This window comes from Mangifera indica, chromosome 17, assembly GCF_011075055.1.
Source record: "Mangifera indica cultivar Alphonso chromosome 17, CATAS_Mindica_2.1, whole genome shotgun sequence".
NCBI lineage: Eukaryota > Viridiplantae > Streptophyta > Magnoliopsida > Sapindales > Anacardiaceae > Mangifera > Mangifera indica.
In genome coordinates, this window is record NC_058153.1 from 13,337,005 (window position 1) to 13,350,997 (window position 13,993).

A 13,993-nucleotide genomic window follows, 5' to 3' on the forward strand; every position below is an offset into this window, starting at 1 on the left:
ATTTATAGAAACTTTTGATATTTACAATGACTTAAAAGTCTTTGAAACACAGGCACAACATGCATAGAAAATTTATAAACTTCTAATAAATAAGAAAATTCAATTTATTTTTATAATAATGATACATTAATTTAGATTTTTAAATTAATTGAAAAAAATTAATAAAATATAATTTCAATTCGTATAACTGAGATCATGTGAAATTATCATATGTTTCTATAAATTAACCTAGATTGAATCTTGAATATTATTATTAAATACTCATTAGCTGTTTCTATAAAGACAAAAAATTAATTAATTATAAATAATCTATGCATTTGCCTAAATCCCAAGAGATGTCGATAAAAACAGATAATTGTTAAAGAATTTATTAATTAATTGTAAGGAATTATTTAAATAATATTGCTAAATACCCTAGAGATGTATACCAATTGCATTAATTTAGAAAATAAGGTTATGTTCAAAATACTTCACAAAAAAGTTGCCCAAATCAACATATGTGTTTGATATTTTTAAATTAGACAACAAATTAATTATAAATTATAATAATTTAATAATACCCTGACATGATATAAATTAATTCAAATATTTTAGATAAATATTACTTTAATATAATTTATTAGAGATAAATTATGAATAATATTATGTATATATATTTTTAATATACAGTTTGAGTATATAAATGATATATTACTATGTGATTGAGTGTTATTTTATTTTTAATTTAAATTCTTCTAATCATATGATAACATATTATCTGTACACATAAATTGTGTACGTATAATTTTATTGATAAATTATAGAAATATTAAAAGTCAATGGTTGAAATTTTTATAGATTTTATATAGTTATATTTTTTTATAATTGTAATTACTTATATTAATTTTTATTTATATTTGAATATTTTATTTTATTATTAAATCATAAGAATGTGATTTGATTGGTCAAATTTTTGACACGTTTTAAATGTTTTAGTATGTAATTTTTTGATCATTTATAAATAAAATAAAATATTATATTATGTGTTTTATTAATGAGCAATGCTATGTATACCTATTTTTAGTACATAATTCATGTACACAGTGATGTGTCATCATGTAATTAGGTAATTTTAAAATATGTGTCATCATATGATAAAAAACATCTAATCACATGATAACACTTCATCTGTGTATATAAATTATGTATCAAAAATATGTATACATAGTTTTATTGTTTATTAATAATAGATTGAGATTATTCAGTGAATAAATTAAAACAATAGAAACACTTGGAAGAGTAAAAACAATAAATAATTTTGAATCAATTTGGGTTAGGTCAAATCAATTCGAATATTAAAATATTAGATTAATATTAAAATTTTTGACATAATTCTAATTTAAATTAGGTTAGAACAGGAGATCTTTGATATAAAATTTAAACTAACAAAATATAAATATTATCTAATGAGCTGTAACTAGGATCCATGCCTAAAGCCTAGGCTGAAGCCCGGGCCTGGGGAGGGGGTGAATGAGCTCAAATTGTGTCAAGTTATGCACGTATTTTTTATTCTCACCGATGATCAAATTTAAAAAAAAAAAAAAAAAAGCGCCCCCACGGAATCAAGCTCTCACATATGGCTTAGTCCTAAGACTAGTTTAGGCCCTGTATTAGAAGGCAGAGCCCAATCGGGTTCGGTCTGAGCCCCATTTGTCCACTCTAATGAATCATACAAATAGACAAATTGGACCCAAAGGTTACTTGGGGTAGTCATCGTGGTGCCAATCCAACTTTGGCAATCTTCATTGGGCTAAGAAAGACTTAGTCCATCAAATTGCCCAAGCCCAAGCCCCAAAACTAATATGAATCCATTGGTCTAGAATATGGAAAAATATAATGACGAGGTACGCAAGCTATTTTGTCAATTCTTAATCACAATAATAAAATATTAGTTGGGATTGATGTGGCCATATGAGATTGTGGGTATTTCATTTCTGGTTAAACTACATATTATTTCCCAAAATTGAATTTAATATATGGTTTTTGAGCCATCCCTTGCTTTGCAGCCCCATTGTCCTTTTTCATTTAATAATTCTTACTTTTATTTGCGTCACATGATTGGGATCATATTAGGATTCCATTCTATTAAAAAATTTGAACCAAATCTACCAACCCAATTATCTATATATATACCTCATCGATTATATTCTTAATTTGACCGAATTAGTGGAATTCTATGATCTTTACAAAGATATCTGACTAGGAAAACATTAAAATTATGAGCATAAAAATATGTATAATTTTATATACAAATAATAATATATCATTTTATAATTGATAGTTTTAAATTAAAAATAAATCAGCATCTAATTATATGGTAATGTATCTTTATTTATATCTAAAATTATATATATTATTTATACATAATATTATTTGAATTCATAATTTTATTATTATAGTCATACATGCATTTACTCAGTTAATCACCTAATTAATTAGTATGATTCAAGGAAACTTCATCTGTGAGAATTGAGTAACATGTTCTTGTCATGTGCCTTGTGTTATACGGTCATTAGGTGGATTCCATATAAGTTTAACTGAGTTTAAAACTAATTTGTGTTCAAATTAAAATCATAATATTCTGTTTTAGTTTTTTTAAGCTAGTGTATAATATTATTAGAGCATTATCAATAAATAAATAAATAAATAAAATGATTATTAATTGGGTTACTAAGTTGAAACTCCAGTTTGGAATTATTTAAACCGAATCATGAATTCATTTCAAACTAACTAACTCAGATCGAAATTACCCCAGGAGAGGAACATTGGCATAAAAAAAAAAATCACAGATTCTTATTCCAAACAAAGCCAATAAATCTGATCGAAACCAGACAACAGTCTTTGCGGTAACGTGAAAGACGAGGTTTATATATGAAATTAGGTTACTCACGTGGCTCTCCTTGCACGCAACCGCCGCTTAATTTCCCTGCTCATTGATTTCGTGCTGCCTCTTCAACAATGACCTTGAACCTTCCTTCTCCTTTCTTCAATTATATAATCAAACTTTATGTTAAATTTTAATATACAGACAGAGCAGATGAAGAATGAATGATTGGTGGAGATTCTCACAGCGATCTTCTCCGATGGCATGGACCCGCTTCTGTCTCCCGCTTGCTTTACTTTGATTCCTCTTTGTTTTATGAGTCAGAATCTTCATTTTAAATCTTTCTGTCATCAGGGTTTCACTTGTTGCAGATTTTCCCTCTTTGTGAGTAATTATCAGAAGAAGAAGAAGAAGAACTGGTGTTTCAATGGCTGGTATGCTTCCTGGGGTCGAGTGTGCAAGAAGAAGAAGGTTTCATCAAAGTGGAGGGTGCTCTGATTCTCCAAGTATGGCGGCTCATGGCTGGTCAAGAAGATCTTCTTTTTGTTTATATACAAGCAACCATGAAACCCATCACCATAGTTCTTCTATGATCTCTTCCCGGGTATGTGTGTATGTACATATATACATATATAGTTACAACCCTTTTTGATTTATTATTTAATTACTTAAACGAATGAGAAAAACAGCAAAGAAGCATAATGAGTGAGGCATACGAGGATGAGAAGCTAGGGGGAGCAGCTGGAGAAGCTAGAGAAAGATTAGATGAGAGATTGAGAACTCAGAGGAAGTCATCAGAGTCCAAAAGGTAAATTTAATTACTTAATCCGATATTGTATTGCAGCCGAGAGATGGTTTATTATGAGGTGCTGATGTTGTATGAACTTGATCAGGCAAATGAGTGCTGGGAAAGAGAGGTTGAGGTCAGGAGAGTTGCATACAGAAGTATTTGGAACATTAAAGAGCAGCAGCAGCAGCAGCAGCAGGAGTGGGTCAAAGAGGTTCAGCTGGGCAAAGTTAAGTTGGAAGGCTTCAGAGCAAGAAGAGTGTGCAATTTGCTTGGAGAGGTTCAAGACGGGTGAGACTCTGGGTCATCTTCCATGTGCTCATAGGTTCCATGGAAGGTGTTTGGTTCCATGGCTAGATGCCAATGCTCATTGCCCTTGTTGCAGAATGGAAATCTTGACATCGCCATTACCTTAACCAAATTAATTAATTCTTCTTCTGCCATAGAGTAGTTGGTGTGGAAAGATTTGTAATCGATGCTTTGCTTTTAATTATGTGATGCATTAACTGGAGCTAATTGATGTTTTCAACAAAGCTTTTCGCCTGGAAACATATATTCTCGGATGGTCTTATCTGAAGATTCTATTAGTATACTAGAAAGACATGTATTGGAAATGGTATAAAACCCAATTAAGACAAATCATATGTGACCTTTTTTTTTTCATGGAAGCTCAACATGATGGGTAAGTTAAGTAAAGAAGGTGCCATTTTTTATAGGGATGGAAGAGTTGAGTTTGGTTAGTTTGAAAATGAATTCAACTTGTTTTACTTTTGATATATTCGATAAGGAAACCTTCGAAAAATTATTAAATATGAAAAGGAAAAATCACTAAAAATAAATAAAAAGAAAAATTATCAAAACAGATAAAATATCTTCAATGAAGATAAATTTATTAATAAATTTTTGATGATTTAATTAAATTCAAGTACCCTTGTTTGAACTCAATTTATTCAAGTAACTTAAATTGAACACACTCCCTTTTTTTTTTTTTTTTTTAATTTATCACTTATTCCATACTTGACTAGGACATTTGATTAGCAGAAGAGAAGGAAGTGATTCTCATAGCACGAGAGATCATTATCCATTTTTTCCAGTTGCCCACCCACCTTCATTTGAATTTTTAATAATGCTTGCTAAAGACACTTTTTCTAGAAGTGGACCTATAACTTTTGAATCCAATGTCCAAAATATATATACCTTTTTTTCTTTCTTCCGACCTATTTATTTATTTTTTTTTTTCAAGGAATCTTTCCACATATAACCATGTAATTTGTGTGTTTTTATTTTTGCTAACCACTTCAATTATTTTAACACCCGCCAAAAATTCATTTCCAAAGTTTTATAATTTAATAATAATATCTCTTATAATTTATTAATCCTTAATTCAATTATTGATGACCCAACAATTAACCAAAAGTTAAGGGATTAAGTGTTAATCAGATTGATTTTCATTGTTTTTTTCAAGGTACAACAACAAGTCATTGCATAGACAGACTGTCCAATTAAAACGGTAACGTATTAGTAAAGCTTTTTCACCCCTGTCCACAACGGCTATATTCAAGTGACCGTTAATTTTACCAAAATTTCAAAACTCCGAAAACCATCATGAACACTCTCTTCGATACAATACAAATCGAAAAGCCTTCTCCATAAAAAAACTACACAAATTTACAGCTCTGCAAACTCACGACGAAAATATTCAGTCAAACCCTCTTTCAAAAAGCCCCAAAATTTAAGAATCCAGAGCCAGAACCTCAAAAAAATTCTAAGGAAATGGTGTACAATTATACACCCACATACTACTCTTCTCTTCATGACTCAATCACTTCTCTTTGCAAGACCATTCTGCCGTTTTCATTCAAAAAGAGGCGGTGGCTGCCAAAGGCGGATCACAAGCTGGAGAAGCTTCAATCTGATCATCTGAAGTGGCAGCAGGACTCGTACCACCAGATTTTGAACTTGATGGGTCTGCACAAAGAGGGGATTCTTGAAGAAACTGAAGTTGCTGCTTTTAGAGTTAGTTTGCTTGAGACCCTTATTGCTTCTCCCGCTGAACAAGAACGGGCTGTTATTTTGAGAGATAAGTTGGTGTTCTTGCAGGTAAGTGGTTTTAAATTTTATAGGAATTTGAATAATTTGCTTGCTGGTTAGTGTTCGTTGGTTAAGTTTTGATATTCTAGATGCTATAAGAACATGAATTTGCATGAACTGAACTTAATTTGGTTGCTTATAAGTCTTGATTGGTTAATGTTTTGATTGCGTTCAAGTGAGCTTAATATGGTTAGTTGTGTGTTTGTTTAATTTGCTATTGTAGGAGCTGCTTTATGCAAAATGCATATCAGTAGATGACTACCATTCCTCGAAAAGGCCTTTGTTACAGCGATTGGCGGTACAAGGAGCTGAGATTGAGGCTAGAGATGTCATTGTTTCGAATCCAAAAGATGGGAAAGAGAACTCAGAAGAACAATGGTCTGTCATCGACTTGAAAGATGAGAAATGCCAAATGAAAAAGGAGAATTCACAAATGAAAAATAAGTTGAAGCACAATAACTCAGCAATGAAGCAAATGAAGGAAGCGGTTTCAGTCTTTAGCTTTGCTTCATCACATAAAAAAAATAGAGAAGAGAAGAGCATTTTTTATATTGAATCAGAATTCTCTGCTTGTAGTAAGAATTATATGATGTGTTCCAAGGAAGACCCTTTGTGGGATAGCCAGTTGAAGCATAAAGAAAGTGAAACACAATCACTTCTTCCTCAGGAAAGTTTACAAAATGAGTCAGCCATCAAAGTAAGAGATGGTGGCAACAGTGTTGAAAAAGCTAAGAGAAAACCCTTTCGAACTTTGTTTCATAAAGAACAAAAAGAAGGACGTGGTGGAGGTGAAAATGTTGTTGAGTTTGAGGAGAGCGCACTAAAATCAGCTAAAAAGCAATGGGCATTTGAGGGGTTGAAGAAATGGAAGAGAAATGATTCAGACGATGAGACTGCGCCTCTGCCTCTCAATGAAAGATCAGACTCAGAAGCTTATTTGGAATCCTGCAGGCTTGTTTCAAGTTCCATTGGAGAGGGACCGAACACAAGAGATATTAAGAAGTTGCATTCAAGTGGTGCTCCATCAGATCCCTTCACTGACAAGGTCCACAAGTTATTCAATTCAATTGGCTCTAGTTTCTTAAATGCTGCGTAGAACTATTATCTTATCTAACAAAAGTTAGCTAATTTAGAGCCCTGAACTGATGTTGTGTGCACTTGTTTTGTTATTTGCAGGTTTTAGGGGACAAGATAAAGAAGGAGCTATTGCGAATTCAATCAGAACTCAGCACCACAAACCCCAATCTAAAATTCTCGTAAGCATATTCGATGAAACTGTAATTTGATTAGTGTTCAGTGTTGGTGTGGTTGATGTATTCATAATTAGTTTTCTATTCTAACATGGTTGGCTGATGTTATTTATGACATTGGTTCTATAGGAATGATCAAATTGAAGCAATTTCCACCAAGCTTCCTGTTGGAAAAGCTGACCTCAAAAAGTTCTTCCCCAAGTGAGGCCTGCCTCTAGCTGTATCTTCTTTTCTTATGAGCATATAACAAAAGCTCTAAACTTATCATGCAATTCTCTACTTGAACACATGTAATGAAGTTTTAGTACTAGTCCAAAGGGTCCTTGTTTTTTTATAGCTGATCACTCTTCTTAATTGTGTTTTGTTGTTCTTTTTAAATGTTCAAGGTCATGGTGTGATCGGTATGGTGATGGTGTACTGGACGTGGTTAAAAAAGAGTTCAAGGACCACGTTGGAGAAATGGAGAGTAAGCGAAATGCTGCCGGACAGAAGCATGGCAACTCAATGCAATGGACAACATTTGAAGATGATGATGAAAATTGTCACCCAAATCTCTTTGCTCACCACGATCATTCATTTCAAGTTATGAAACAAAAATTTACTTCTTGGAACAATGATCACAACACCAATGACCTGGTAAAGAATCCCTTCTTCCAGGATTGCAATGAGAAAAATGTACACAACCTAAGGTCTGAATCAGCCTTTTCTGAACGCCATAATCCATTCTGGACACCAAATCATGACTCTTCTTTGCTGAAATAGTTGAAAAGCGGGCAATGTAATTATGCTCACATAAAAGCTTTTGCTTCTCTTATACGTAAGAACAGCGATCTCTAGTATTGTGGGGGATTATATGTTGTTTTGAGAAATTCAAACCCCGGTTTTCTATGTTCATATTTCCCTTAAGAGGGCCTTACCACTATCCATTTTGTAATATGATGTTCTTGCAATGGTGATTGATTGAGATTTATGATTATCAAGTCACTGCACTTTTCAACCGTGCTCCTTACCCAACATTCTTTGCCCAAAAGTCGTAAGGGAACAAAGTAAACATAATAAATAAGACTACTAACTCTCTCCCACCAACTTTTCTTATTCTATTCGCACCTAACTCCAGAGAATAAATTTTCTTCAAGAGTTAGCCCTATCCTGAGTCCCTGTGAATTCTTTTACATAGCCATATATTTCTCACTACAATGGCTAATTGCACAATAATAACCTGGAGTCTGAGAAAAAGGATATCAGCAATTAAGCAAATATCCAGTTGTGTTCATCTTGGCCTAAAAGAGTATGATTTTCAAAAACATATGTAAGTGGTATCCTGCATGCATAAAACATTGAGTAACATCATGTTTGTGATTCAAAAATAAGTTCTATTACTTACACAAAAGAGATGATATAAAGGCAGGATGAAAGAATTGCTATGCCAGCAAAATTTCATTTCTTTAGTTCTGCAGAGCTAAATCATGAGGAGATGCCTCAAGATGGGAATATTTAATTTCATAACAAGAAATTTTGATACAGTATAAAATTTGCTGTAATACAACATTAATAGGGAAAAAACCTGTCACCATTTACATTGATATTCACACTTCTGTCAAATGTTAGGAGTTTCTGTGTTACATGATGTGGTGGCAACCTGACAAACATCTCCTCGACAAAGTGGACATACCCTGTAAGCGCCAAGAGAGAGGGAGATGATGAAGAACCATTAGTAAAGAAAAAAAAGCTTGCTTGCGGGAATCATGAGGAAAAGAAGTGGCAACATATGTAAAATGAGCTTGATGAAAATGGTACCTGTGTATCTCTTTTCGCCATTTATCAACACAAGACATGTGATATTCATGGTGACAAGGAAGAACTCGTATTTTGTCCCCTTCCTCATATTCAGCAAGGCAAATGTAACATCTAACAAACAGAAGTGATTGGTTAAAATAATAAACTCTTATCAAACGAATAATCATCCATAGCTATAAAGCAGAAGAATCATTAGCAAGTTTTACTCATCCATGACAAACACACATTCAGTTCAAATTTTATTTCATTTGAGCTAAATATATAGACTTCATTTCATTCTAAAAGGTAAATGACTACAGAAACTTACTGTTCAACATCTTCCCCTCCACCCCCAGCTTTGTCTGCCTTCTTGTGATTTTTGAGAGGGAATGAGTCAACAACTGATTCTGGGGCAGGAAGCGAGACCATAGAAAGAGAAAGTGATACAGGATGGTGATGAATTTCATCCAGGACCTGCAAATATCACATTTATATATAGCTAAGAAATTCAGTTATTTGTTTAGTATTATTATTATAAAATTATAATGAACAAACAACAGAGAAAGATTAACGAAAATAAAACTTAGCCCATGATTAAGAAAGATATGTGAAGCCACTCATCTCTTATGCCCAGGAATTATTGGTCCTTTAGAGATAAAATAACATAGAAATATATTTGCTTTTATCGTCCAGTTACAGGCACCTTTGATAAGAGAAAAATGATGACACTCCCTCTAGTAGAACAAAATACAACTAAGCAGAAATCAGGAAAAAAAAAAAAAAACTGAATCTGAAAGGAAACCAATAATTAAAAAAAATGTTGAGATAAGGTCCGCATATACATGCTCTTTATTTCAAGGCCTGTCAACATTAGTCTAAGTTGGCCCACCTATTTGTCACCAGCAGTCCAGCCAATCACTCATATACATGCCAGATTCATATAAAAGCAGAATTGATCCAAAAAAAATAACAAAGAAATACACTTGATCTGATAACATAGATTATTCAGTTGGCTGAAACACATCCAACTGGTTATGGAATTCACCTCAAATAGAGCTTCAGCAAGCATGACTATTCGAGATATTGCATGAGAATGAGACTCATCACTCATAACAAATGACTCACATGGGCACGAACCATCAGGATGGATACCAGATGGGCAGATTCTAGTTTGCTGACCATTCTCATCATAGCCAGAGCGAAGTCTTTCCCAAGTCTGCGAAACAATACATCAGATTATTAGAGAGGAAAAAATGAAATTTTTTTTATTATTAGCTTCCATTCCCCCATTTTCTAGTAAATCAACAACATAGTGCGAGGAAGATAAAACAATATGAAGGAAAACTGAACAGAACCCATCATTCCATTAACTACTAAATTGACAGCGTAAACCAAAGTGAAGCATAGACACTAAAATGATGTTAAAATACACTTGCAATAAATACAATCAGAGGATTACTAGAGATCTATAACGAGAAGGATATATTTTTTCTTTTTAAAATAAGTTATAGTTATATTGCTGCATGCCACAGCCCACAGACTGAATAGGCCCAACCAACAAATCATTTAGCTGATTTTCATTATTCAGCGCAAGTTGGGTGCAGAAATGAAAGTAAAATATTCTAAAACTGAAACACTCAGGAGATTACCTCAGATCTTGAATGTCGTCTTTGTTCATTCCAGCTGAGAATTCTACTGCCTAAGTAACCTGAATCACCTCTTACACCATCATCGAAGAAGTCACCACTAAAGTCAAGGAGCCATCTGTTATGAGATCCTAGATCACCAACATCATCCGCAGAGAAAACAACGGCTGAAGAGTCAATAAGCCTCCTAGAACTACGCCTTGAAAATGAATCCCAAAACAATCTCCTACTATTCCTTCTGGCCTCATGGTTACTGGCATCAGCACTGCCACTAGACAAAATGTTGGAAGAGATACTAACAACATCCACATGCAACACACTTCCATCAAGCCGGCTTTGTTCCCTATTAGACACAAGAAATCCTAAACCAGCAGGCAATGCCCCTCTAATAGATTCATCTGCTTGTGACTGAAAAGTTATGGGTAATGCAGGGACATGAGAAACAGAAGAATTATGTGCAGTTGTTATTTCACTTGCATGATTCTCAGCAGACACCCCATCAGAGAAAGAATCCCCAAGTGTTTGAGAAGATGAACTACTTGGCCCAGGAAAGATTGGAGGTACACCCTTTTCTGAATTATCAATAGCATTGACTGCATTCTGGTTAGCTGAATCATTTATAGAGACAAGGTCTGAAGTTTCTTGTTCTATAAATGAAGTACTAGCTGTAGTACTACTTCTATACCTATAAGATTCATCATGACTAGAATTAGCACTTACCAGATGAGGACAAATTAACTCCTTACTATGAGCTGAACATTTTCCACGATTACTAGTCTCAACATTTCTTCTACCATCTTTGGCAGAATTATATCCACTCGCTGCAATGTCGCTTCCAGATGAGGGTCCAGTTTCAGTACTCAGGCTGCTAATCAAAGAACCACTAGGGAGATTTTGGACCACGTCAGTGAAGGGAGGACACTGTTCTGCTGAACTCACCAGATATACATTGGAATACTCCTCCATCTAGAAGGGAAAAATCAATATATGAGTCTCTTTACTTCATACTAGAATTACCAAGCAAAAAAAATCGTGATAGAACAATGCATTAAATATAATTAATGGCAAAAAAAACCTACGAAAAACAGTTAAGCTGTAAAACTTATTAAGACCAGTTGGCTATTGTTGCCGAAATGAGAACCATGTAGGTTCCACGGTTGATTCCTATACAAGTGAAAGGCCATGATGCTCAATTGTCTTCATAGCTCTTCCGGAACTTCAAAACAATTTCAACAGTTCTGATATTCCATTGGTAAGCTAACATCGCATTTAAAAGCTAAAGAGGCCTGTGCGCATAAAAAAGCACCCAAATTGCAGCGTCAACTCAAAGTAAAGAAGCTTAAAGTCCCAATCAAACGAAACATGCATAGAACTTACTTCAAAACTTCACACACCAACAAAATTTACTGTACAACAAACCTAACATCAAGACTGTACAAATTTCATCTTCAAATCAACCAAATCATCATTCCAAACCGTTTCTCTTACAAATGAAATGACATCCAAACCGTTGATTTACACATAAAACATATCAACAGATGGTTCAAATGAGCTTTAATATTATCAAAATTCAGTAATAAAATTTACAATAAAATTATCCTCGGCACCAAAACAACACAAACAACCCCAAAGTCAAATACTTTTAAAATGGGTAGATTCCAAACTGATCAAATAAGCTTAAGAATACAGAATGAGAAACTAATCTCAACACAAACCGATCATCGAGCATAACCATACATAAAAAAATAAGCTGAAAAAAAAAACACACAATAAGAATTCGACGATTATGATGATGACGATAAATACAATAACGTAAAAGGCACCTCGATGGGAGCAGCGCGAGTGGAGGAGCCACCGCACAGGAGAGACGAGAGTAATTTTGATCGGCAACTGACCCGGGGAAGAGAATGACCCGACCGGAGTCTACTGTTGCCCGAACCCATTTGAGTGAGAGAAAAGAAAGACTTTGAAATTTCCAATCAAATTTCGGTTGGGTTTGCGTGCTCCTTGGAGTAGGGCTGGATTCGAGCCGAGCCGAGCCGAGCCGAGCCCGAACACAGAGAAACTCGGTTTCAGCTCGGTTACTGTTCACTCGAGCCGAGCAGTGGCTCGAGCTCGCCGAGCTGCACGAAAATGCAGCTCGTATTCGAGCTCGCTGGCTCGCGATCTGTTCGCGAGCCGTTCGCGAGTCTGTTGAACGAGCCAATATCGAGCCGATAATCGATCTAGGATCGCTAATGCATAACGAGCCGAGCCATCGAGCTTATAAACGAGCTGATGAGCCGAGCTACATAACGAGCTAACGAGCCGAGCTCAATAACGAGCTAACGAGCTGAGCTTCATAACGAGCTTGCGAGCTGAGCTTACAAAGCATCAATCTGAAACTCAAAGATTCAAAGGGTAAGTAAGGACCACATAATATTTATACTTTCATGTCAACCCGAAACTTAATAGATTCAATGTAATATCCAAATTAATAAAATATTGTCAATACAAAATAATTCCAAGATTAAATATAATCAACTCCTACCTACAACATGTGACATAATTTCAGTCATGAATTTATACTGAGGATAAAACTAGGTCCTTTGCCGATAACATAGATGCAAGCACATGTTCTCACCCACCTAAAGATAATACCAACAAAGAAACCAAAATATAGTTCAAGAAATGATTATAAGATTCATTCGTTTCCTTATCTGAAGTTAAATCCTCACCATACTTTCCATGTGGCATCAGTGATAATCATTTGATAACCAAATTATATGACAGTATCTTTAAATCTATATTATTTATGAATCTAAGATCATTCTAAAATCTTTCTAAACTGGTTGTAAACAATGAATGAGTCTGAAAATCTAAATAAAATGAATTTTTTTTTTGCTCTTGTAGTTTGACTTTTTTCTTTCTGATTGGATTCGTATTTCAAGTAGTAAGTTATTTGTTAAGTAATAAAATTTAGAAATGGATTGTCCAATTATTATCTAACAAAAACCCCATAAAATTTACGTTAAAAACGTCATATCTTAAAATCATTCACAAAATGAATCCCACATTTCCAAGTGATAGTAATAAGTAATGCTGAACAAATGTCAATCAGTAGCAAAGAATCTAGTACACTTCATCCAAAACCAATACAGACAGACATAAATTCAAAAACTTACTATCTGATAATCTTTTCATTGAACAAGTTGACTGTACACACTGACCTCAAATTTCCTCATTCTTTCATTCATGTGTAGGTGTTTTTGTGCAGTACAACTAAAAGTCCACACCAGTTCTACCCCAATCCACCATTTATAAAAACCTTGAAACTTAGTTCTAGATTTCCCACAAGAATACAGAAAACTGAATTTGAGAAAAAAAAAAAGCAAAAGTGAATTTCAATCAATAGTAACATGAACTTCGTTGATCACAACCCTTCACCCCAGCAAATCCCAAGAGCACGAGACATTGTGGGCTTAAGGTTGATAATTAATACATAAATCAGTCAGAAATTATATCCCCTGCCTACTTAGGTCATAAACAGAAGTTAATACTTGCTGCATCAATAAGAAGTTCACTGCTTTTAATATCTATG

At 34.1% G+C, this 13,993-nt stretch overlaps 3 protein-coding genes across 6 annotated transcripts; 2 read left to right on the plus strand and 1 right to left on the minus strand.

Annotated features, from left to right (window-relative positions):
- Positions 1-2,806: 2,806 nt before the first annotated feature.
- Positions 2,807-4,199, plus strand: LOC123200003 (probable E3 ubiquitin-protein ligase RHY1A). Of its 2 annotated transcripts, XM_044615073.1 has the most exons (4): positions 2,807-3,125; positions 3,235-3,467; positions 3,553-3,671; positions 3,757-4,199. In XM_044615073.1, exons 2-4 carry the CDS (start codon positions 3,291-3,293, stop codon positions 4,064-4,066), a joined length of 606 nt encoding a protein of 201 aa, XP_044471008.1. In that variant the 5' UTR covers positions 2,807-3,125; positions 3,235-3,290; the 3' UTR covers positions 4,067-4,199. The 2 variants fall into 2 exon arrangements, with proteins under 2 accessions (XP_044471008.1, XP_044471007.1); XM_044615072.1 differs by having other exon boundaries at positions 2,808-3,467.
- Positions 4,200-5,172: 973 nt separating this feature from the next.
- Positions 5,173-7,971, plus strand: LOC123200482. The gene is made up of 5 exons (XM_044615678.1): positions 5,173-5,750; positions 5,965-6,786; positions 6,918-6,997; positions 7,121-7,192; positions 7,378-7,971. The coding sequence occupies exons 1-5, from the start codon at positions 5,424-5,426 to the stop codon at positions 7,751-7,753; spliced, it is 1,677 nt and encodes a 558-aa protein (XP_044471613.1). The 5' UTR covers positions 5,173-5,423; the 3' UTR covers positions 7,754-7,971.
- Positions 7,972-8,401: 430 nt separating this feature from the next.
- LOC123200483 (uncharacterized RING finger protein C4G3.12c-like) lies at positions 8,402-13,961 on the minus strand. 3 transcript variants are annotated; one of them, XM_044615680.1, is made up of 7 exons: positions 12,237-12,374; positions 11,526-11,699; positions 10,417-11,379; positions 9,813-9,983; positions 9,096-9,241; positions 8,789-8,899; positions 8,402-8,664 (listed from the first exon to the last, which is right to left on the minus strand). In XM_044615680.1, the coding sequence occupies exons 2-7, from the start codon at positions 11,595-11,597 to the stop codon at positions 8,589-8,591; spliced, it is 1,539 nt and encodes a 512-aa protein (XP_044471615.1). In that variant the 5' UTR covers positions 11,598-11,699; positions 12,237-12,374; the 3' UTR covers positions 8,402-8,588. The 3 variants fall into 3 exon arrangements, with proteins under 3 accessions (XP_044471615.1, XP_044471614.1, XP_044471616.1); XM_044615679.1 differs by lacking the exon at positions 11,526-11,699 and having other exon boundaries at positions 12,237-13,961; XM_044615681.1 differs by lacking the exon at positions 12,237-12,374 and having other exon boundaries at positions 11,493-12,163.
- Positions 13,962-13,993: the final 32 nt, after the last annotated feature.